General features: G+C 38.4%; 1 protein-coding gene across 13 annotated transcripts in view; it reads left to right on the forward strand.

The window, feature by feature from the left end:
* LOC149318932 (calcium-activated potassium channel subunit alpha-1) overlaps positions 1-25,316 on the forward strand; it is a 627,293-nt gene that overhangs the window by 240,435 nt on the left and 361,542 nt on the right. For all 13 annotated transcript variants that reach the window (XM_089510711.1, XM_089510713.1, XM_089510714.1 and 10 more), the window contains exon 3: positions 22,025-22,086. In XM_089510711.1, the coding sequence (XP_089366837.1) occupies positions 22,025-22,086 (62 nt within the window). The remainder of the gene's footprint in view (positions 1-22,024; positions 22,087-25,316) is intronic.

Raw genomic sequence — 25,316 nt, forward strand, 5'->3', positions numbered from 1 at the left:
AGTTTGGGTGTACTCCTGAACTTAGCCCTTCAGAGTGCTTAAGCGTTAAGAACATTAAATGTTTATAAAGGCCTGATGGCACAAAAATGTTTTAACTTGCCACTAGAACAGCAAGGACAGAACCATCCTGGTCTTTCTGGGGAAGGAGTTCCAAAGTCTGGGACCAGCCACCGAGAAGGCACTCTCTCTTGTTCCCACCAAACGTGCCTGAGAAGGTGGTGGGATAGAGAATGTTTCCAGTTATATAATCTATGTGATTTCTGTATTGAGTATCAGATGATGTCCATGTATACAGTTGCCTGTTGGGTTGCTTGAATAATGTAATAGGATGAACAAACTGCTGTCCTCACAAAATTCAACCAGTTTCTCTCCTTCTTCATTTATTGAACCCAGGCAGGTTCTACAGTCTTTGGTTCAGCTCTTTCCTATTTTTGCATTCCAATCACCTATGATTATCAACATGTCCTGTTTTGATGTGTGTTCAGTTTCCTCTGGGACTCCAGTTCAGAATCTTTCAGTTTGTTTTTCTTTTGCCTCTGTAGTTGTGGTTATATTGGTTATATTGGTGGATTTTACCTGATGTTCTATTGATATTGATCAGTCAGGCTTTGCATTATATTACTTGACTGCTTTTGCTACATCTCTCTCACCATTAATGGCATCCCATTTTTTCTTAGATTTTCATTTCCTGAGTAAAACACTGTTTTATTATCTGATTTGAAATGTCCCATTCCTGTCCACTTTAGCTGGCTCATCCCACGTATTGCAATGGTTATACAGTCAGCCCTCTGTTTTCACTGGTGATCTGTTCTGGACCCCCCCCCCCCCTCACGAAAAAGGAGACTCACTGATATTCAAGCCCTATAGGCTTGAATGGGACGCGTACTGCAGGGACACACCCCATTGAAATTAATAGAGATCATCCCTCCGTGAATATTCAAGACCACGGATCTCAAGTCCGCGAGAATGGAGGGGTGACTGTACATTCCATTTCTTGTTTTGCTATGTCTAGCTTTCCCTGATTGATGTTTTTCACATTAATGTGTGGTACAGCTCCAATCTTTCCTTTTACCTTGAAGTATGTCAACAAAAGGTGAATGTCCTTTTGCCTTGAGTTCAGTTGCATCATTAGCTACAGCACTACTCGTAATTGTCCTCTGCTCTTCCCCAGTAGCTTGCTGAGTGCCATCCAAACTGGGAGTTTCATCTTCTGGCACTAACACTTCTTTCTTTTTGGATTGTCTAATTGTAGGGTTTTCATGGTAAAAGACATTCAAAGGGATTTACTGGTGCCTCGTTCTGCTCAGTACTAAGAAGCATTAGCTGTGCTGCCACCATTGTAGTTTATGAGAGATCCTCCACCTCTGTCACTCCTCCATCCCTGCTGTTGCAGTCCAGTACATTTATTCTGTCATAAAACATATCCATGGGTTGGAAACAGTAGACCACTGTTTAGATCTTGCGTTTTCTTGTTGTTATCAAAATTTGTGATTCTATTTTATTTTAGCTACTATAAAGAATAAATTTTGCTGTTAGTCCAAGATGACACCTTTATATTTCTTGGTACAGTTTTCTTTGGATATTCATCTTATCTGATGGATGACTGTACTGCATTATTGGCAAAGCAAATCATATTGAAGCAGATATTTTCTAACCGCTGGCTTATATTTATAAACTGGCATGTGTCATATTTGATTTATATTTTTTTCCATTTATCTTTATTCATCAGCTTTACTGGCAATACTGTCCAAGAAGCAGGAATTCCCCTCAGCTTTCTTCCACGAATTCTGATTTTTCATCATCCTTTAAAACAAACAAACAAACGAACAAAAAACTCGGGACCAAAATGGCATGGCTGTAATATTATTTAATGAAATCTGTCATATATACAAAATAATATACCTGTGCTAGAGAGATTTAATGCTTTCGGGATTATTTCTTATATATGTATTTTGTAGGCAAACTAAATAATTTAAGCAGGATGGATTATTTATACTTGTGTGAATACATTTTGTACTTGGGACAAGAGTCGCTAGAGGAGATAAGATATTTTCACATTTTCTGTCCATAAAAAAAAAATAATCTGTAATTTTGATGTTGTCTTGTTGTTGTTAAATGCCTTCAAGTTGGCTTTGACTTATGTGACCCTATGAATGAAAAACTTCCAAAAGTGCCAGTCCTCAGTAGCCCTGCCCAGGTCTCACAGAATCAACAACTACTTTCTGTAGTTGTTTAATAAATAATATCATTATTATTCATAATGATACCAATTCTAATGATAGTAAACCAGGATAGTAAGGTAGGCAGTCTGAGGTCCAAGTGCTGTGTGATGGGGTCAGTTCCCATCACGAGTCCCAGCTTCTGCTAACCTAGCAGTGTGAAAGCATGCAAGTGTAAGTAAATAAATAGGTACCACTTCTCAGTGGGAAGGTAATGGCATTCCATGCCATCATGTGGTCCACATGTCCCTAGAGTTATCTCCAGACAATACTGGTTCTTCAGCACAGTAACGAAGATGAACCCCCTACAGTCGGTTACAACTAGACATTCATGTCACAGTGAAACCTTTACCATTAATTGTATATTATATATTATGTGTCAGTACATAAAGACAGTGGGCCTGAACAGACAGGCCAAAATAAAGCTGCTTCACGTCACTTTGGAGGTATGCTGTTTAAATGACACATGCATCTTAAGAGGCCCAAAGCTATGCCAAAGCTGTGCTCCAGTCCTTAGGACTGGTGTGTGGCTTTGGTGCAGCTTCCACCCTCTTAGGATGCATACTTCATTTAAACAGCACACTTCCAAAGTGGCCTGAAGCAGTGTGAAGTCAAAGGCTTTCATGGCCGGCATCTATAGTTTTTTGTGGGTTTCCGGGCTATATGGCCACGTTCTAGCAGAGTTTCTTCCTGACGTTTCTCCAGCATCTGTGGCTGACATCTTCAGAGAATGTTTGAAGATGCTATTCTCTGAAGATGCCAGCCACAGATGCTGGAGAAACGCCAGGAAGAAACTCTGCTAGAACATGGCCATATAGCCCGAAAAACCCACAAAAAACTATAGGCCTGAGGCAGCTTTATTTTGGTCTGTCTGTTCGGGCCCAATATTAAAATAAAATTATTATCAATACATTAAAATAATGCTAATAATATCAACAGTGTTAATCAGTATTGATTGGTATTATCAATATTATTAATATCCAGCTGCTAGTGATGAAGTACACAGCAGAAAGAAATCCAGGTTGCACATGATATAAGACTTGGGTCTAATATGGACTGCAGAAATAATGCAATTAGACATTACTTTAACTGCTATGCTATAGCAGTGCTATAGAATTTTGGGATTTGTAGTTTTGTGAGATATTTGATCTTTTCTGTCAGAGCGCTCTGACATCCCAACAAATTACAAATCCCAGCACTGATCCATGGCAGTTAAAGTGGTGTCAAACTGCATTATTTCTGCAGTGCAGATTAAACCTTATGTTTGCAAGTGGAGGGTGGAGGTAATTTTCACAACTTTCTTTGGTTTCATTTTTGTTTTCAAGTTATAAAAAATTATAACTAGGCAGGGTAACCATGTAACAGATTTTACAGATAGTGTCTGGTAGAAAGGAGGGGGAATCCTGAAATGCAATAAATATTAGCTACTAGCTTTGGAAAATCAAAGGGTCATTTTTGAATTCTGCTGATGTATACAAAGAGTCCTGAGGAGTAGCAGAAATTGGCTGGAGGGACAGATGAGCTGAAGAAGCTGCCAGATATGCGGAATGTACTGCTGGCTTTCAGTCATCCCAGCAACACAGTAGAGTTAAAGAAAAGCTGGCTCAGCAGTTGTGCCTTGGACAACAACTCATACTTCATCACTGCACGACTGTCCAGGGGATTCCTCTGCTAGTGGGATTGCCATGCCATCTGTGTGCTTAATGCTGGCTTCTCCCATGCAATAAGTGTGTGGCCTCCAGCAGCATTGCCTGTATTGAAATGTTTCCAATATTGTTTCCAGCTCATTGGCATCTCTTCCAGTCTGTTGCTCTTAGGGTTTGTAGTTTTTGTTTTTAATGAAAATTATTGAATTAGGTTGTACAGAGATAAATAAAACACTCTTGAGAATAAAATTTTATTAGTCTTCACTAATACTCTTTTAGCTGTCCTCCAGAATTTCATGCAACATTTACATTTGTAAATGTAGAACATTTACATTTGTTTCCAGTTTTGCTTTTGCAAATGCTACTGATAGCCTCCTCTTTGTGAACATATTTTTGCAATTTAATTTATAACATAATATATAATTACCTTTAAAAGACATGAAGTCGTCTCTTGTCATTTATCGCTTAGATAAATTTAACTCATATTTTGCTTTAGGTGTAATCTTGATGCAGCTCTTCCAGACACCCCAGTTTACAAATATGGCTCTGTTACGAGTTCAGGTAGCCATATGGTCTCGAGTATTGTTACACTGAATTTTGCCAAAGTCATGAGAACAAAGTTTTATCACTCCCCAATATATTCTGTACTTACTTGATGGTGCATATATACACCATTGGTTGAATCTTTTATCTTTTGAAGGACACTGGCAAGTGCGATTGTTAGCCATTCATCATCTTCCCATATTGTAGTTCCCATGATTCATTGGAAAAAGCTGTTATAATGATTTAAAACTTTTATAATTAATGGTATAGGCAGGACAACTTTCATCACTGGGAACAGCAAGATAAATGGGAAAAATACGAAAAATAAATTGCAGACACACAGATCTGTGCTTTGCTTAATTTGAATAGCTAATAGACTTCACCAAGGGACAAACACCCCAAAGCTCAAAATACTTCAAAGAAAAAACAACAACACTGAGTATACTTCAGTAACATTTAGTTTAGTATGTAGCTATCTATGGGCGGAATCAAATGCAAGTCCCATCAAGAGTACACTCATTTGAATCAATTGCTGAACATTAAATGAATATTTAGATAGATCCCATTGCTTCAATAGTTCTACTCTAGTAAGGACTAGCAGTTGGATTTGATCAAAATTAACATAGGCTGCATCTTCACAGCGAAATAATGTTGTTTGACATTGCTATAATTGCCATGGCTCAATGCTATGGGATTCTGGTATTTGTATTTTTGTGAGATATGCAGCCTTCTCTGTCAGATTCCATATTATTATTATGATTCCATAATACTACCCAATGAACAGGTGGGGATGGGGCCGGGGGGCTCCACCAGCTATCAGTGATATGTCATATATTGGGGAAATTAGATTTGCGAGAGGCTTGGGTAACCTTTAGACTGTGTGCATCAGTATCTTCTAGTACTAACTGGGAGGACACCAGGTTTTATTTATTTAGAAAATATGCAAATTGTAACCATACATGCAAGATAGCAATTCACACAAATACAGCATACAGAGCTAACCGAAATAGAAATATGGAAATGGAATGGTGGGGTTTTAAAAGGTTGCAGTGGGGATATATTTACCTGTCCAATGGGAAGACTGCAGGAAGCTAGAATAGCTCAGACTGGGAGGTCTGAGGGTGACATTGAACATATACAGAGTATGGGTACATGTGCTGGCTGTGTGTTCAGAGGTTAGGTTTTGAATCATTGACATAATCAGACAACAATTTTGACCGGTTCAAAGATTATAGTTACTTTTGGTTATACTTGGGTTAAGACTGTCAGTAGTCTCACATTTTTACATTCTTGCAAAGTGAAAGAGGGAGATAACTGCATACAGGCAGGCATTTAGTTAGACTCTATTAAATGACTCTCAGGTTGCATCCAGCTTGGTTGGTCACATGTTCTATAGTCTACATTTAAAGCTATCATGTCAGGGATCATCCCATTAATAAGGCAATGAATTTCTGAAATTGGGGAGCCTTGGGGGAGCTTTGGGGATATGCTGTATACGTGCCATATCTTATTAATGTAGTCCAGGGGCTCTTTTCTGAAGCAAGTGCACAGCCAGATTTGGTACATTAATAGTTTTCTTTTTTAATTTTTTTTTTCATTTAAATAGGCATTATCTTTTCTGGCAGTGTCTATTTAAACATTATCAAAAAGAACATTCATTACTATTAGCCATTCACTTTCAGCAGTTAATGAACCAAAGAAATAGAAGGTCATGGCAAAATCTCAAATGATATGAAGCCACTCTTCTCCTAGAATAGTGGTGCAGGAAGTACTGAAAAGCAGAAAACAGTGAGGGGACAAGCTCCATTTGCTTTAAGATGATCAACTGTTTACTCAGTATTTTTTTAAAGCCCGATGTGTTCCTGCCTCAATGAGAAAAGGCCTTCTTCAAGGGCCTTCAAAAGGAATCACCAGAGTTGTCCACTCTCTCAAAAACACAGGACACAGAGTGTTTTGGAGAGTGTGTACAATGCCAGAGATGTCTTTTGAAGGCCCCTGAAGGCATTTTCTTATTGAGGCCTAAAGACACTGGGCTTTAAAAACATACATACATACATACATACATACATACAAATTTGAATAAACCATTGGCAGCTGTTTTCTGCTCCTGGGACAGTGCCATCTCCTCTTGCAAAAATCAAACCAATGAATAACCTAGAAAATAGAAATGCAGAAGGGAAAAATGTCACTGGATTCAAATTCATGATCATTTTGCCAGACTGTTATTATACCATGTGCTGTTTGGCAACAAGTTACTGAAAGAAAGAAGAAAGTCTGAGAGAAGTAAATGATGACAGTAGATTACTTTTCAAATACTGTAACAAGTATTAGAACAAATAATTTTTGCAAAGTAACGTTCCAGGCTGTGGCACATTCACCATTCTTATATTACCTATGAACAGGCTTTTATATAAGTGTTTCATCAGTCTAGTTTTATTTTGTATTTTTCATCATGGTAATACCAAAGCCTTCCCCTACATTTGCCAGCAGTTCCCTAGGTTCTTTAAGATTTCTCTTTATTGTGTTTGGTTAGTGTTGTCCGATCAGAGTTTTATGTCTTAAGTCTTAGACAAAAAGTACGGTTAAGCCAAAAGTGCATTCTGAATATGACATAATATTTCTTTTCATCCTAAGCTATTAAAGTTCTGTGACAAATAACATTTGGTTTGTGATACATCTGAGCATTACAAGCTAGGCTGATTTGTTTTCTGAACCAGGTAATTGTGAATTTCAGATACATCACTAAAGCTAGCATGTAGGGGAAAGCGGCATGAAGATAAAGAAAAGAGTCAAGTTTTTCCTACCTTCATTTAGTTATAATCTCCCCATCCCAACTTTTCAGTACTTAGTCAAGCGGTAATACTGTTCATGTCAAAACCCAATAGATAGGATGTTTTGGAAGGCTTTGTTTGTTCTTGTTATTCTTCCCTCGTGCGTCTTTTTTTAAAAAGCCATTTCATCCAAATTGATTTCTTTAATTGATGGTTACAGAGGACCATTTTTTTCTTCCTAGTGGTCTTGCTCTTTGAAATCCTTAAATGTGTCTCTTTGATGGCTAGAACTAAATCTAAATATGCTCAATCACTCACCATTACAAAGGAGCCCCAGAACAGTTATGCTCTGCAATCAGCCTTCCTGCAGTTAAATCTCCCCAGCTTTCTTTCTTGTAAATCATTCTGCCCTTACCATATCACTTTGGTAAGATATGGGGAGGGAGAAAGAACAGCTGGTAGGGAGTGGGTGAAAAATATCTGAGAGCAGAAAGATGTTAATCAGCCTTTTTTAGAGCCTTTATAAAAAAGCACAGAAGTGATTTTTCTTTGAAAAATGTAACAATAGTTGTAAGCATATTTCCATTTGAAAAAAACAAAGCAAAGCAAAGCAAAACAAAACAAAAGCAAGCTTTTCTGATTTTTAGTTGGGTTACTTTGTGAGGAGAACCAGCATGGTTTGAGCATTGGACTATGACTCTGGAGATCAAGGTTTGAATCCCTGCTGGGCCACGGAATCCCACTGGGTGATGATGCACAAGTCACACTCTCTCAGCCTCAGAGAAAGGCAAAGGCAAGCCCTTTCTGAACATATTTGCCAAGGAAACTTTGCGATAAGTTTGCCTTAGGGTCATCATAACTCAGAAACAGTTGGAAGGCACGCAACAACACAACCTCAACCACACTTTGTGATCACTTCTGACAAACATTGTTATTGTACAATTTCCATGTATAAATGCAGTTTTTAGAAGCTATTGTAATTTAAATAGAGATAATATTGGATTTATGCAAGAGGCAAGGATGGGAAGAATATTTGAAAATACGTGCAAAATGGTAGAAAGAAAGAATATTTTTTTCTAAGTGCAGAAGAACCTGGAGAAGAAGAATCTAGGACTGACAGAATCTTTGTAGTTGAAGACTTATTCTGTGCAAAATTTGCACATCCTTGTTTTGTGCAGAAAACAGTATTTTCTCCACAGGAAACAGCATTTTCTGCATGGAAAATAATTTTGTGTAGAATGTGTGCAGAATTGTGAATAGCCTTAGGCCCGTTACACACAGGCAGCTAGTACGTCCTGGGGACATACTAGCTTTAGAGTAAGTGCGTGGCTTAAGCACGCACTTACCCCTATTACGGACCGAGTCCGTACAAGATGGCGGCCACCGTTCCACACGTCCATCGCCATTTTGATGTAGTGGATGCTCTGCATCTGCACGTCGCACCTCAGAAGTGACGCCGCGAGTGCACGACTAGCGCCTCGCGGCGTCTCTTCCGGGGCCAAGGAAGGAGCGCGATTTTTGCGCTCCTTATTTGCAGCGTCCGGGAACCGCGCGGTTTGGCTGCTATGCCAAACCGCCACATCTCAGCGGTCTGTAACGCGCCTTAGAAAACTTTTTTTCCTCCCTCATGAATAGCCTTAGGAAACTAGTTTATCTCACAGCAGGAAGAAAGTTACTGAAATTCTTTATTTCTCCTTTGAGGACACAAATATGTGTGGATCTATATATTTCTGAACATCCTCCACCTCCAGCCTCACACCAGTATCATTATGGGGCACAGTCTATTCATGTGCACAACTATCTGGATTTTCACCTCAAAGCTGAGACAAATCCCATCTTTTCCCCCCTCTGGATTAAAGACTGTGCAGACTAGCCTTAAGGGCTGGCTTGGGTGTGGTGTCAGGACGTAGAGTCCACATGACACACTCCCCAATTCTGCCCCCAGGGTGGCATGATGCCATGCACCACTCCACATGATGCACGGCATCATGGCACTCCTCTGGCACTGTGTCCATACAATGCAGCACCAAAGGAACACCATAAAGCCATGGCACCATGGCTATCATGCCCTTTGCAGGGTGCAAAAAGGAGCTGCTTTTTGCATCTCCTCCTTGTGCCCTGCAAAGGCCAGATCAGGCCCATGGCATGCAGTTGTCGTGGCCCCAATCTGGCAAAAATGCAGGAGGCTGCAGGGCACCCCTTAGGGTTGGACTGCACACCCCCTTAGCATGTGTCTACACGGACCAAATAAAATGATATCATTTGGTTTTCACAGTGAGGGGGGGGATAGGATTTGTCTCAGCTTTGAGGTAAAAATTCAGGTATTTGTGCAGATGAACAGACGGTGTCCCATAATGATATTGGTGTGAGGCTGGGGAGGGAGGGCAAGTTCAGAAATATGTAGATTGACATACATGGGGAGAGGTGGTGGAGGTTCAACCTTGGAACACCCATGGCTCTGTGTCCATGCATACTTCAACTTCTCATCTGTTCATACTTTCCATACTTCAACTGTTCAGAGAAGCGTTCCCAGGCATTGCGTGACTATTATTTGTTACTTGACGTATTTAATTTATTGCCTGCTTTACTTTATTGTACCCTTTCCTGTATTGTTATGTATTACTTATATGTATTATGCTATTATTTCTTAGATTGTACACCATGGGCAGGTTTACTTTATCTATTTTATTGTTTGTATGTATAGCGCTGTGTAAATCTACAGCACTATATAAATAAAGAAATAATAATAATAATAATAATAATAATAATAATAATAATTTTCAGACCAAGGTGTGTTTGAAAGGGAGGACTGTATGGATGGTCCTCCCATATTCGCCTCATTGTGTGTAGGCAAGCCCATGTTCATTATGGATCATGGTAATCTTTGGGTAATCTGGGTTTTCCTGTTCATGTAGATGTGTCCTTAGTGAAGAATTACATGCCTATCCTGTGACACATGTCTTTCTTACATCCTATTTAGATTCCTTTAATTTGGTATGTATGAGGATTCATTTTTGGAAACATTTGCTAGTCCAGTTAGATGCAGCCAGTTAGATGCAGCCAACTAGAGCTGGTTACAGGGAGCACCAAACTCCCTTGTTGCAGCAGATCCATTGGCTGTGAGTGTAATTCAAAGTGTTAGTTAATCCCTATGCAGCTCAGCTACAGGTTATCCAAAGGATTATATTCTCCCATATGAACCTGTATGTTTTGAGGTCCTTCTGTCTGTTTCACCATCTCCATAGGTACATGTAGTGGGGACATGGGAGAGGGTGTTCTCAGTGCAGAAATAATACAGTTGTCAAATCATTTCAACTGCCATGGCTCAATGCTATGGAATTCTAGGAACTATAGTTTTGTGAGAAATATAGTCTTCTCTGACAGAGAGTTCACAACAAACTACAGTTTGCAGAATTCCATAGATTGAGCGATGACAGTTAAAGTGGTGTCAGAGTGGATTCTTTCTTCAATGCGGATGCAGCCTTACTTTCTGTACTTGATCATCTCCCCACCCCACCCTGAAGAGACTTCTACTTTGGTTCTGTATGTTGTTTCCCTTAGATTGCTCGATTGCTTGATTATTATTATTATTATTATTATTATTTTGTCAGGAATGGATGGGGCAACATTTTCTGCATAACAGAAATAATGTATATATTGATCAATACATTCCACTGATCTGTTAGTTTAATTTAACAAGTTATACCACATGGCTGTAGTAATTATTCACTTAGAGGCCAGGAAGAAGTATTTCTCCAGGTGGCTAGGTAGGAATATAGAAAATTGGTATTGGTTTGGTCATTATTTCTTTTAGAAACAAACAGGCATTGGTATGTGGCCAACACTGGGCATCTCTCAATAGGAAGGCTAATAAATATATTTGTGTATTAGTTACCTTCAAAAATTAATTTGCAAGATGTGTTGTGCTTGTGGACAGCTCTGCCATTTTTATTTCATGAAAGCAAACTGTGGCCCAGTTCAGTGGAAGCATTTCCTGCTGCCAAGCCTCAGGAAGGGCTGGGCTTCATATTGTTGTATTGATGAAGCCAACTGTCAGTCCAGATGGGTTTGGAGCATAGTCCAAAACTGTCAGGCATCATGTTTCAGACCAGCCAAAACAAAGATCAGAGGCAATGGAGGCGAGTGCATAGTAAAAGCCAAGCAGGGGTAAAATCCAAGGAAATAAACAGGAGAAGAGAGCAGGTGCTGCAGTAGTTTTTTAACTGTGGAAATAATCTGTCTAGATTAAAAAGCAAGATCCAAAATTTGGGACTTTATAGAGCTTGATGGATTGCCTTAGGGGGTAACATAACCATGTTTATGCAGACCGAGACTGCAGCATGGAAATAACATTCAAAAATATTTCAAAGGTGGTTGAAAACATGTTTTTTGAGTGCTAAGAAAGCCTGATGAGAAGAATCTTAGACTGACAAAACTCATTGAAGTTCGGGGCTTATTCTGCACAAAATCCAGAGTTTCTTTTGCACAAAAACATTATTTTCAGGCTAGAAAATTCTTTTCGATATGTGCACAAAATAAATCCAAAAGACATATAATCTTTGAAAACTGGGCATTTTTCAAAGGCTTCCTCACATCCTGAAGTAAATTGCTAAAATAACTTGTTGGATACTTTGAGAATGAATTAGTAAACTGCTACATCTGAACTGTAGAGCAGGGCTACTATGAGTCAAGGTTGGCTCAAAGGCAGCTAACAACAACAGCAACAACAACAACAACAACGTTAAACATACAGTCAGTCTGTGCCATATGCTGACTTGCCATCTGCAGACTTAAGCTCATGCAGACAACAAGTCTGGGGGAACAAAATGGCACATGTGCACGCACCACACATGGCAACTTGCCTCCATTACAATCAATGGGACTTGAGGTCCTGCGTTGTTTCATATATGTGGGGGGGGGGGGGGGGGAGCCCGGAAAGATCCTCTGCATATACAAAGGGACCACTGTACTACATTGGTAAAGCTACCTAATATCAGATTTTTGCAGAACAGACCTAATTAAATTCCAATGCACAATCCCACTAACAGATGGGACTCTTCTTCTTTAGAGATTTTTCTGCTGACTAGAAAGCTTAAAATTAGGAAGCAAGTGGAGAAGTGCATGTTATTTGCCATTGCCTCTCTATAAAGGTTTGTCAATGGGAAAAGATGGGCTAAGAATGTCCTAGTATAAATATAAATGATCTTTGAATGGTTATTTGGAAGTAGGGCCCAATGACTTGTCTTACAGCTAATTAAGTATGCATAGGATTGCATTGGTGATATAAAGAATATTTGCATTTCCCCCCTCTGTGACAAGAAAGGGTGTCTCGATATATCTAGATATCTTGAAAAAATCGTCAGGCACTGTAAGATTATTATTATTATTATTATTATTATTATTATTATTCTTTCTTAGAAGGAAACCCTACAGTATTCGATAGGACTTAGTCCCAGATAAGTATGTGAAGGATTTCGGCCCTAGATTACAGTTAGACTGCCGTATTAGTGGGTTAGCCGTCCATGGTGCTCCCATGGATTGCCCCACCCCATATTAGGCAGTGGTGGTGCACACTTGTAGGTATGCTAATGTGGACACTGGCACTTTGCCACCCATTCACTGATATGCGTGTGAGCTCCCAATTTTTCTGCCATATGTGCCCCTCCCCCTGGAACCTAACTTCTGCAGTTGGGAAGAGCCCGCTGTATTAGTTTTTTTACTATCATCAATACCTAGATACAGCTTTGAAAAGGATCTTCCGAATATGTGTTGCATTTTTCTGCCTGCACTTTCTGGTTTTTTTTTTATTCTCACTGTAATTTCATATATTAATATTCTAATTAGGATGGGGCACCTTCTTCCCAGAAAGAAAGATAATAAAAACCCCATATTTCTATGCATTATATTGTCTTCTCTAGAGCTGTTAGTTATGGCATATTGCAGAGTAAAATGTGAAAAGACAGGATCAGGCCAATCCATGTTTTAGGCAGCTTTGGCAAGGTGCCTTGTGGTGAGCAACCTCGAATTTAATTGGCAATGGTGTGATGGTGGTAGTGGACCTCCAAGGGTGGCTGGGAACTATGGATGGGCACAATATTCACATTTTTTTTTCATTCTCAGCAAAAGACGGTATGTTGACATATGAACACAGCCTGCTGAGAGCACCAGGCTCCACTAGAGTTCTCACCTCCAGTACAAGAAAGAGACAAGAAGTGCTTTGCTTTTCATCCAGGCTTCTGTAATATGTATCTGCCTACACTGATGAATCTTTGCAAACTATTGCCATTTCTCTTTGTAAAGCAATGTACACACATATAGGTGTACACACAGAGGAAGCAAACACTTTATTTATGAAACATATTGATTTTTAAAAAATCACAGCTATTTTAGTTTTGTGCAATTTATGCACAAGCCTTCTGGTGAATGGAGAACCTTTGCCAAAAAGGGAAGGAAGAATTTCACCACTTTGCAGGCAAGGGAAAAAAAATGAGTTTTTTTTTTCATTCATGTGAGAAGAAGGAAAGCAAGGATTCCCACCTCTAATGGTAGCTGCCATGTCAGTTTCCTATAGTATCCTGGAGGAGGCCTGGAATAAGTGTCAGTGGTAGAAGAATGTGGAAAGTTTGAAACAGGTAGCATTGCCCTGCAGAGGCACTGACAGATACCCTAGTTTGCATAGTTTTCATTGTTGTCATTCTCATGTGCCTTCAAGTTTATCCAACTTATGACTACCCTAAGACAAACCTATCATGGTGTTTTCTTGACAACATTTATTTAAAGGTGGCTTGCTATTGCCTTCCTCTGAAGCAGAGAAAGTGGAGAGTATCACATACAGATGGGACTGGGATGGGATTATTCCCCATCCTTATCCTGTCATTAACCTGTCTGTGACTGTGATAGAGCGAAAGGCTTTCAAATCGTAGTGCTGACCCCACCATTAACCAGTCATTAAAGTGGCATTACAATTATAAAAACTTCTGTTAACGCAAAATGCCGGCCAATGTCACTTTAATGCAGCCTTTCTCAAATAGTGGGGTGGGCCCCCCCAGGGGGGGGGCGCAAGGCTCCGTAAAGGGGGGCGCGAGGCTCTGTTATGCAGAGGTGTACTTATAACAATTTTATAGACAAATGATACTATTTACAGTCGCGCGGGGGGTGCGAAATGTTTTCTTCTTTCTGGGGGGGCATGACAGAAAATAATTGAGAAGCACTGCTTTAATGACTGTTTAATGATTGGTTAATGACGGGATCTGTGTAACATCATCTGAAAGTCTTTTGTGCAATCGCCATCATTCATGCTTCCCAGATGGATTAATGATGGGATCTGCACAGCATCATCTGAAAGTCCTTCCCACAGTTGCGTGGGAAGAATGGGACAGGAACGGGACAAGGACAGATAACTCCCCTGTGATCATCTCCTATATGATTGGCTTAAGTTCACTCGGGCAGAATCAGGATGTGGCGTCCACATGACACATGCCCCCAAATCTGCCCCCAGGCTGGTGTGATGCCACTCATAGCACCACACAGTGCATGGCATCATGGCACTCCTCTGGTGCTGTGTCTAGATGACGCAGCACCAAAGGAATATGGAAAAGCCACACACTAGTGGCTATGGTGCTTTTCAGGGTGCATGTAGTTGCCACAGCCCTGATCTAGCACTAAAAGGGGTGGTCTGTCAAGCCTCTCAGTTGGCAATTGCCTCCCTTGGTCTTCATGCAGATTTCATGATAATTGCTGGCCACTGTGAGATCCAGAGTTAGTTTATTGTTGTGTACACTGTGTGTTATTATCATTGTTGGCTGGAGAAGAGGAAGAAAATTGCTTGCAACTGACAGACTCCCCCCCCCCATGCAATTTGTTGACATTTTGTTGTGTACCAAATGCTTGGGGGTCAGTCTGTTGTGATCACGCTTGATACCTGCTCTTTCACTCCTGCTGGATATTTCTCCATGGAATACTCTCTTAGAATACTAAGAGACTTTCCTGTGTGGGGAGAATTCCACAGGGCAATATTAATTTTCTTTGCACAAGGGAGAAAACAATGTTTACAATTAGCTCCAGTATGAGAGGGTGAAATAATTGTGGATTTACATCTCTGGACAAAATCCAGTTTTCGTTAACAGATGAATAGCTTCTATGCAGTACCTATTCTGGAACAGAGGAGAACCAGTAAAATAAGTGATTTCCATCTTATGGCCTAAACCTTGCAATTCCTTAATGTAAAGGGACTAGCAAAAAGAATGAATTTTGTAAAGAAAAAAATCTATGGGGACTACAGTTTGGGTTAAAAACTGGCTGATAAATGTACAAATTTGTTGGTTCTTGAGCATAGTCCCTCATTTAATTAATAAATAGCTATTTTTTTCAATTAAGTTAATATTGAAATTCTAATTTAACCCATTCCCTTTAGATAAAAAATTAATTAATTGTGTTGACCTTTTTCATTAAATTTTATTAGAACATTTCCAGCTTAATTGATGCTAAGTAGTTAGTTCTTATTTCCAAACTTTCAGCACTGCAAACCGATGAAAAAGGAAAATAATCAGTTGATTTAAGGCAAAGTTAATTCACTTATTTGTTTAGTAGAGGCCTCTAGCTCATTTTCAAAAACTATTGCTCAGTTTAGGTCATGTAGGTTGGCAGGCTAAAGTTGTGACAACCTCTAATATCTTTCCTTTATTCAACCTACGTTGGTTTAGAAATGGAGTGTAGCCGTTGCATGCATGCCATTTAGAGAATTAATGTGTGGAACCTATAGGCCAAGGTGGGAATTGTAGAGCTCTCCGTATCTTTTAACTGCATCTCTCAGCAACTCTAGCCAGTAGTGAGGAATGCTGGGACTTCTAGTTTAACAATATCCCTCCCCCCTTGCTGTAGACAACAGAGTTCTAATTTGCTCTAACAAAAGCTAATTTAAACAATTTATACTTTGGGTAATTCCATTGTAGTAAGCAGATTATAAATAGCAGTAGAGATCAGTAAGTTAGCATGGCTAATTGGTTTTGTTGGTTTCAGTTTCTGTAACTGAGAAGTTAAGTCAATTTTCAAGTGGGCAAAGATCATCAAAGGGATCACTGAAGTTGCTTCTGTTTATGTTTCTAATATGGTATTGAGGCAGCAATATAAGTACACTGTGTAGGACTTGCCCTGGAGTAGATAGATAGATAGATAGATAGATAGATAGATAGATAGATAGATGATAGATAGATAGAAGCAGGCTGATCTAAAGATGCTCATAGAGATTGTCTTGTCATAGAGATTGTCTTGGGCAATGTCACCTAATTTTTTTTCTTGGTTTGGATTCAAGTCTTAATTTAAACAACACATTATGTCATCAAGTCCTTTCCATAGTTGCTTGTCCTGCACAAATATAAACAAAGTTTGTTCTCTATGGTCAGATTTATTTTAAATAATTTGAATTGTGTAAAACCTTAATAAGGAATACCTTATTAATTTTAATAAGGAAGGATTTGAAATTCTTTATACCATTGTCTTATGATTGTAAGATTTTGTATGATATACTTTGAATAAATTTTGTAATTAAAAATATAAACAAAGTTTGGAAATTTTATATTTGTTGTCTTTTACTGTCATAATCCTCCATGGCATGGTTTGGGAGATTCTGAGAGTTGTAATCTTAAAATATAAATTTCATGTTCCACTTGTGACACAGGGTAGGAATGCAGCCAATGGTTACATATGGCTCTATGGCTCTTGTTGCCTCTGAACTACAGTATGGTCTCCATATCCACACATTCACTACCCACAGTTTCACTTATCCACATCTGAAAAAGTATGTTTTCTCTAGGCATTTCTAGGGCCTCCAGTGTGATTCTATAATATGCTTGGGCCAGAGGTTGTTTGTCCCTTTGAAACTCTTAGGGTTCCCTAATACCCACTGATTCAGGTACAGGTAAGCAGTCAAAGAAGTTACTCTTTCGACTGGATGGGTTGTTTATTCCATTTGGATGGAATGTCTGCTTCTGATTCTGTAAGAATAGCCTGTCCTATCAAAAGGATTAGTAAAACATTATTCAAATAGGGGGATCAAGTTAGAATGGAAAGGCTCTAGTGAGGATACAAATCTGGGTATGAAGACAGCTGAATCTGTTAGTGATTTGGATTGTAGGAGTGTTTTTATAAATCATTTCAACCCGGCTGACATGAGCCTAGCAGAGAAGTTGCATACTAAAGGATTAATGTTTTTCTTTGACTAAACAAAAACAACACAATGCAGTTTTATAAGCTTTCCTGGGCCTCCACAGACTTTCAGTGTACCACATATAATAACTGTTATCTCCATTTCAAGAAGTCTTATTAGCCAACAGAGAAATGGTTTGAAGAAAAGAAGCTCCAGCTTCTTTTCTTTTTCCTCTTTCTCACAGTAAGACTTCCATATAGCAAAATATTCTGAAATTAGGCAGGGCACAGTCTCTAAAGCCATACACCTGGGAAGTAAGCATCATCAAAATAAAGATTATTCTTCCATGGAATGGGAAAACAGTCATATAAAGCTTTAGGACATTTTTTAAAAAAAATTCAGGATATTCTTTGTTAAAATATTATTAACACATAATTTTAATAATATAAAACAGCATTATAAGGTGAAACTAAAAAAAAAAAATCTAAACTACATACTGAAAACTAACTACTTCTGCAAAGTACACAAACTAATCACTACATAAAAGAACAAAATAATAAAAGGGAGAAGAGGGAAACAGGAATTTCCAAATTGCCACCTAATGATTGTAAATACCAAATTATTGTGCTTTCTCTCTCAATCTCTCTCTCTCTCTCTCTCTCTCTCTCTCTCTCTCTCTCTCACACACACACACACACACACACACACGTTCTACATGTTATTTCATTCTATTATTCTTCAAATTGTAAGTTTTCTATTTCTTCCCAACATTTTCTCATCAAATCAACTATCAGTCCCCATTCCTTTTAAAAATTGTTTAGTGACTTTTCTTTAATCAAATTTATCAATTTTCACATTTCTTCAGTCATATAATTTTATAATCTAGTCTTTTTGTGAAGAAGGAGCCATGTCTTTCCATTTCTGGACATAAAGTATTCTAGCAGCTGTGAACATATATAGAACAATTCTTCCATGTTTCTTCTTCATATGTTCGTCCTTCAAGCCCAATAGAAAAAAAGTTCTGATTTCAATTTCAGAATGTCCTCCATCAAAGAATATATCTGAGTCTGATATTTTTCAAGCCTTAGTACAAGTCTACCATATATGACAAAAGGTTTCTTCTTTCTTATTATTATATATAAATGGTATCTTTGTATATGTTATAGAGCCTTTCTAGTGTCAAATACTGTTAATGCATGATTTGTAAATTGTAAATTTTCTCCTTAATATCGTATTTTAAAGTAAACTTAAAACCCTTTGTCCACATTGTCTTGACCTATATTTCTCTTTTCAAGATTGACATTGGGATATCCATAAAAACCTTTCATCAATATTTATTCTCTTCAAATAGTGTTATTGTAAAACTGGGTCCCTTACTTGTCTTCTCACAAAATAAATGATAACATCTCTGGGTAAATTTCATTGCCTTGCCACCCACAAACAGTGTTGCCAACAAGCCTCGAAGATATATCCCCGGAATGTTTTATCAAAATCCAAAATCCTTGGAATTCCTCAATATTTACTGGAATATTCAGTCAAAATCCCTAGAAAGAAATTAATTCAATTCCCTGTATTCTGGGGAGTTCGCCGGAAACTGGCAATGCTGCCCACAAGTCCAGTCTTTAGACCTTGTCTAGTTCTCAGCTGAAGTCTTCTTTCTGTCTCAAACAGAGTCGGCCCATTGAATTAGTTGCTAAATAGCATGTCAACACTTACACAATTCCTATCATTTAAACGGGCTCCTTTATTTGTGACTAGTAATTGGATTTAGAACAATATTTCATTTTAAGTTTGACTTTCTTTTTGTCTTTTTGCATGAAGAATGCAGATTATCAACAACTTAGGCTGTGTGCTTTAAAGTCTCAGAAAGCTTAGCAGGTGCAACTGGCAGAGTTGTACAGAGTTGTCTGTTGATTATATAAACTAGAAAAAGCAGCCTTAAAACTCTTCTGGTAAGCTGAGTGTTATGTACTTCAAAGTATCAAGTAGGCATCTTTCTCAGCCTTCTTCCCGAGATGTTTTACTTTGGGTCCATTCATACTTCACAATTATAACGCTATAGCCCACCTTAACTGCAATAGCAACATCCTATAGAAAGTTTATGTTTGTATACTTGGTGAAGCACCAGAGTCCTCTGGCTGATACATGTTAGATGTCCCTCCCTGCTGAACTACTAATCCCAAGATTCCATGGGCTGTTGCCATTTCAGTTAAATTTAAGTATAGTGTAGTGTAGTGTGAACTGGCTCTCGGTGATGCCGAGTATGGAAGCTGCAACCTACGCTTTAGAATCTTTCAAAAGACAGGTTTTCATGAGTAAAGGAATACTTTAGTAACTTGTGAGATGGACAGTCACAAAAAATAATGCTTCTGTCCCATAAATAGGTCTGTATAGTAAAAATGGAGAAAACCTAATAGCCTTTCTCATGCAACAACATGAGTGAGTTCAGTTGTATTTGCTTGTTTTGCAATGCAGTCGTTCGTGGGCATTCCTATCTATGCGTATATAACTAAGCAAGGCATATGGGCTAGAGAGTAGGCTGTACTGATTTATAAATTGCTTTTTTTAATTTACTAATTGTAATTGAAATTTGTGCTCTTATCCGCAACGTACTGTTACATTGGCATTTGGAATAACTGTACGTACAAAATCAGTCATTATTCTGTCACTGTTGAGCCATATTTTAATAAAAGGTGCTATTTCACTTATTATTATTACATTTTATATTGTTCTTTCCTATACAGATGGTCCCATTTATCCTACCTCTTAGTACCTTTTGTCTAATAGTAACTTTGAAACACAATTTCTTGGGAGTACGTCCAATCAAAATTTGCTTACTTCTGAGCAGCACTGCAAAGGATTATACTATTTTACTTCTCTTACATTCAGTTAGAGGTTTCTAACTTATAGTTTATTTCTTCTCTTTAACTCAGTTGCACAAAATTATTTAGCCAATTTGTTTGTGCTGTACTGAATGGTTAATGCAAATATATATTTAATTATTTTAAAATATGCTGTCTTCATTCTCTACCTTTATAACATCAGCAGATATGTACAAAATCAACATCCTTAGCATTGTGTCTCAAAAAATTTCTAAAACCAGGAGAAAAATAGATGCAGTATTTTTGTCATGGATGCAAAAGTAATAAACCCATAGGTGACCAGTCACTTGTTTTACTCTTAGTAAGGACCTTTTAGTAGGAATTATATTTCCAACACTGCTTCATGATAAAATCTATGGGTGGCCCATAGTCCAAGCTCAAGAGGGGGCCTCATGCAGAAATGACAGAGTGACGTATCGTCCCCAGGTCTCAAATTTCATGCTGTTGGTGGTAAATCAGTGGAAATACTTATATGTCCAATTCCATTTATGTTATGGTACTGCACAAGAAATAAACAAAAACTTCTGCAACACCCATTCTCTCTACAAGAGTCATAATAAACAGTGTACTCATATTCATTTTGTGGCAAAGGCAAAACATATCCTGTAGGCTTGAGACCTTTACTCTGTTAGCTGAAATTATTAAGCTTAAGAAAAAAACCAGGGGCTCTGCCTCTAACTTGCCATAGATTCAGCTTTGCTTTGTCAGTTATCTAATAGCTAATGACATACTATATTACTATCAATGATTGTGTATCCAAGAATCCACTTCAACTTTCTCTTTCCCTCTTTCTTTCTCTCTCTCTCTCAATAATACAGTCGGCCCTTCTTATACACAGATTTTTTATACACGGATTCAAGCATCCACGGTTTGAAAATATTCAAAAAAAGTATAAATTTCAAATATCAAACCTTGATTTTCCATTTTTTTATAAGGGACATCATTTTGCTATGTCATTATATATGCTATGTCATTATTTGGGACTTGAGCATACATGGATTTTGTTATCCACAGGGGATCTTGGAACCAAACCCCAGCGTATAACAAGGGTCCACAATAATAATAATAATAATAATAATAATAATAATAGTAGTAGTTTCACAAGGTGACTAAACCAGAACAGTGAGGTGTGTGGGCAGGCATTGACAGAATGTGCATATTGCTATTGCAGTTGGAGAATGCTTCACATCACCTCAGATGAATACCTACCATAGGTACTACAGGCTAATTCCATGACAAGCTTTGGCCTGAAGCAAAGCCCTTCCTAACAAAGATTTCAGGGACTACAAATGTTGGTGTGGAAGATGTCCTTATAATGCATATTGGGACAACAAATACTAGATGCTGTATAGTGTATTTCAGAGGAAGGAACTGAGAAAACAACCTCTGAGTATTCCTTGCCTAGGAAAACCTATGAAATTCATGTGGATGCCATAAGTTGACAGGAATCTTGAAAGCACATATATGCAAAAAGTGTAAGTGAGGCAGATGGTTTACCTGGAAGATTTAGGATATTATTATAAGGTAACAAGTTGCCCATTATTATGTTTAATGTTATATTGCCATCACGGGACACTAAGGTTTGTCTGCCTCAAGCACTGAAATGTCTTTGCCGATTTCTGTATATAAATGTATTTCCATCATGGTCTTTTGTTCTGATAAACAAGTACTGTTCCTGTTTTGGGTAAAGCAGAAGGCAATTAAAATGGAACTATAAAAGTTCATGTATTATTTTTCCATTCCTTTTTTCCCCCCTTTGGATAATAAATGCTTCAGCTGTACATTGTAAAGTGATTGTGTTTTTTCTTCATTTTTGCAGGTTGTTTTAGTCTTCGCTCTTAGTATTGGTGCTCTTGTAATATACTTCATAGATTCGTCAAAGTGAGTATTCGAATACATTTTCTGTTCTCCCACCCATCCCTGCTCTGAAATAATTATTGAACTTTAAATTGTTCCATTCATATACTTTAGCTCCAGGCTTTGTACTCATCACCTGCATACAATAAGAGAAGGTGGCTGGGAGAGAGTGGTGGTGAATTAAAATAGTGCTGTCTCCCTGACTTAGTTTTATGAGTGTTTTTTCCTGTTTTTTTTAGCTACTTTTATTTTTTCATGTTTTGTGATGAGAAGAAAAGGAAATAAATAATTCTTATGTTCTTAGAAAATATATAATTTAGAAAACGTCTTCTTGCAGTCAGTATGCTAAACAGCCATAATAAAGGGTTGCATTAGAGCTGGACACCTGAGCCATGAAAATGCAACTCTGTAAGAATTGGTGGCAAATCAGTGGATTCATTGTTGTGTAGGTGGCAAATCCTCTCTCAGGCTGCTTCCACACTGCAGAAATAATCCAGGTTGGCATCACTTTAACTGCCATGGCTCAGTTCTATGGAATTCTGGGAAGTGTAGTTGTGGCACCAGAGCTCTCTGAAAGAGAAGGCTAAATGTCTCCCCAAACAACAATCCCCAGAATTCCATAGCACTGAGCTATGGTAGTTAAAGTGCTGCCAACCTGGATTATTTCTGCAGTGCAAATGAAGCCCCAGTTTTGCAGCTTACTCGCCCAACAGCTCTTCTCTAAGTTTTATCGGACCTCTCCCATGCCATATCTCTGTTAGGATAGGATCTAGCACAGGAAGCTAGAACAATTTAGAGGAGCTGGAAGAGGAGCAGCCATAAAACCCAATTTATATTCACCATGTCTCTGGCAATGTTTCCCTTGGCCATCCCTTGTGAGAAGTATGAGTGATGTGTAACTATCAGGTACCAAATTAGACATTGTATGTGAGATGCATGACCACTATTACCTTAAGCCATTATGCATCTATCCCTCTTCTCTTCTGTAGAATCTATCAAAAGTGCCACTGTGTTGTGATGTCACTACATCCTAAGTTTTCCTCATCATTGGTAGATAGCAGTGTAAGGCAGGAGCAGGTAACTAGAGATATCATGATTTTACAACACAGAGTATGCTCAACTAGATATTGCTAGGAAGAAAATGGCCATTTACAGTTGTTGCTCAACACTGGTGGCATTATCACAGCTAATGCAGGTGTTCTCAGATATTCTGAGTACATACTAGATACTCTAAGGTCTGGCTTGACCATGACAATTGATAGGTGTACTATATATCACTAACTACCACTATAAATAAATACAAGAATACAACAACAATACTAAATCAATATATGTGTATAATTAAACAATTCTAAATGAACATAAATGAATGATGCAATTAATATACGAAAACAACAATAATAAACGAAAAGTCTAACTGAAAATAACACCTTGCAAGTCTTTTTGTGGTTGAGGAATACAAATGAGAATAATGATGTTATGTTATTACATGATTATAAGGTAGTCTAGTTAATAATCACATATATTGTACCATATGTAAGATGGCCAGCATGGCTGTGTTTTAATATAAGAAAGATTGCTTGCACCAAATATTACTTGTTTGGCCTCCTTCACACATTGTGTTGATTGTACCCATTACTGGAACAGTTTCAGGTTGTGTTGATTTGGATGGAAGAGGTTCAAGCAGATTTAACCATTTCCAGTCAAATGAACAAAACTTTGAAATGATTCTGTGTGGTTGGATCATGTCCTGCAGTTTCTGGGTTTATACCTAGCACAAGAATGTAACAAAGACATATTGGAAACATTTATATCATCTCTGTGAGGGACCTAGGATTGACTGCCATATGATATGTGAATAGCCCTTTGTGATGTGTGTGTGTACGTATCATTTGCTGTGGTTTAAGTGATATTCTGTACTCTGCAAGGCAAAAAGCAGTTGCAAGTGGGTGCAAATGTAGTGTTGCATTAGTACTTCTCTACATTAGGCACTTGGCATTAAGCTTTTTTGATCTGATAATCACTTTGAAAATAGTACATTCAATACTGCTGAAAAAATTAATTCCCTCTCATCACTTCCCTGAACATGTATACTGTTATGATTCTGATGAATATTCTTGCCATCATGGCTTCTGCTCTTTGTAGCATTGTCATCTTCCTCTTTGTCCTGGTTAAACTCAGAAAAGAGGGAGAAGAACCAATCACAGGAAGAAGGTCCAAGATGCCTGCCCCACGCAATGCTGGCAATGAGGGACCCAACATTTGATGGCTCAGTGGAATGAGGACAGGGATGTCCTGCAGGTGGTGCATGGCATCATGATGTCACATGCGGGGTGGGGTCAGAGGAAACATAAAGATAGCCCAATCCCCCCCCATGTGCCCTCTTGCGGCTTGAGCTGCAATCACAGGAAATGGGTGGGAGAGAGGCACCAGCAATGGCACACAATACAGACACAATGCAAGCAAATTTGCTTTGAATACAATCCATCCAAAAATATCTGCACAAGAGTGCAACTTAGTTGTAGCCATCTGCATATACAAAGGAAGATGCTTATTCAAACGTGCTTCCAGAGAAGACCTCTTTTAGAAAGAATTCTCTTCTTTTATACTTGGATGTTTCCTTTCTTCCTTCCCCCTATCATGTTCCATTTGTCCTTTGTGCCATTTTATTATGTGGCTGTTTTAACTTCTCGGATTGTCTCTTAAGTATATGCCCATTATGTCATCTTGTCAGATTTATGACATCATCAGTATCATGTGAGTCTCCCCAGGCAAGAGGGAACAGTGAAGCCAAGACCAGTGAGGATGATAACAGAAAATGGCAGTGAAAGAAAAACTTTATCAGAACAACACAGGCATGTCTGCAACATGGGTTTATTCTTCCCACCCCAACCCACCTATAAAGGTCCAATAAAGAGGAAACCCATACCATTGTTCACAAAAATTGTCATAAGTAGACCTTTTTGGGTGGTGAGGTGGAAGGAAAAAACCCATGTTGCAGACATACTTGCATTGTTCTGATGCCTTTTTAAAAATGTATTTCCTTTTTTGTCATCCTCACTACCCTTGGCTTCACACTGCTGTTTAATCCTCTTGCGTGGGAAAATAGGTTGTTGTTTTTGCACAGCAAACATCTTTTTCTACATATGGAATAATATTTCTGCAAGGAAATACTATTTTCTGCACAGAATAAGTATTTTTCCTATGCAGAAAGGGCTACTTTCTGTGCAAAGCCACCATCTGTGAATTTTGTA

The sequence above is a fragment of the Sceloporus occidentalis genome, unplaced genomic scaffold (assembly GCF_023333645.1).
Source record: "Sceloporus occidentalis isolate IW3139 unplaced genomic scaffold, rSceOcc1.0.p SCAF_2, whole genome shotgun sequence".
NCBI classification, from domain to species: domain Eukaryota; kingdom Metazoa; phylum Chordata; class Lepidosauria; order Squamata; family Phrynosomatidae; genus Sceloporus; species Sceloporus occidentalis.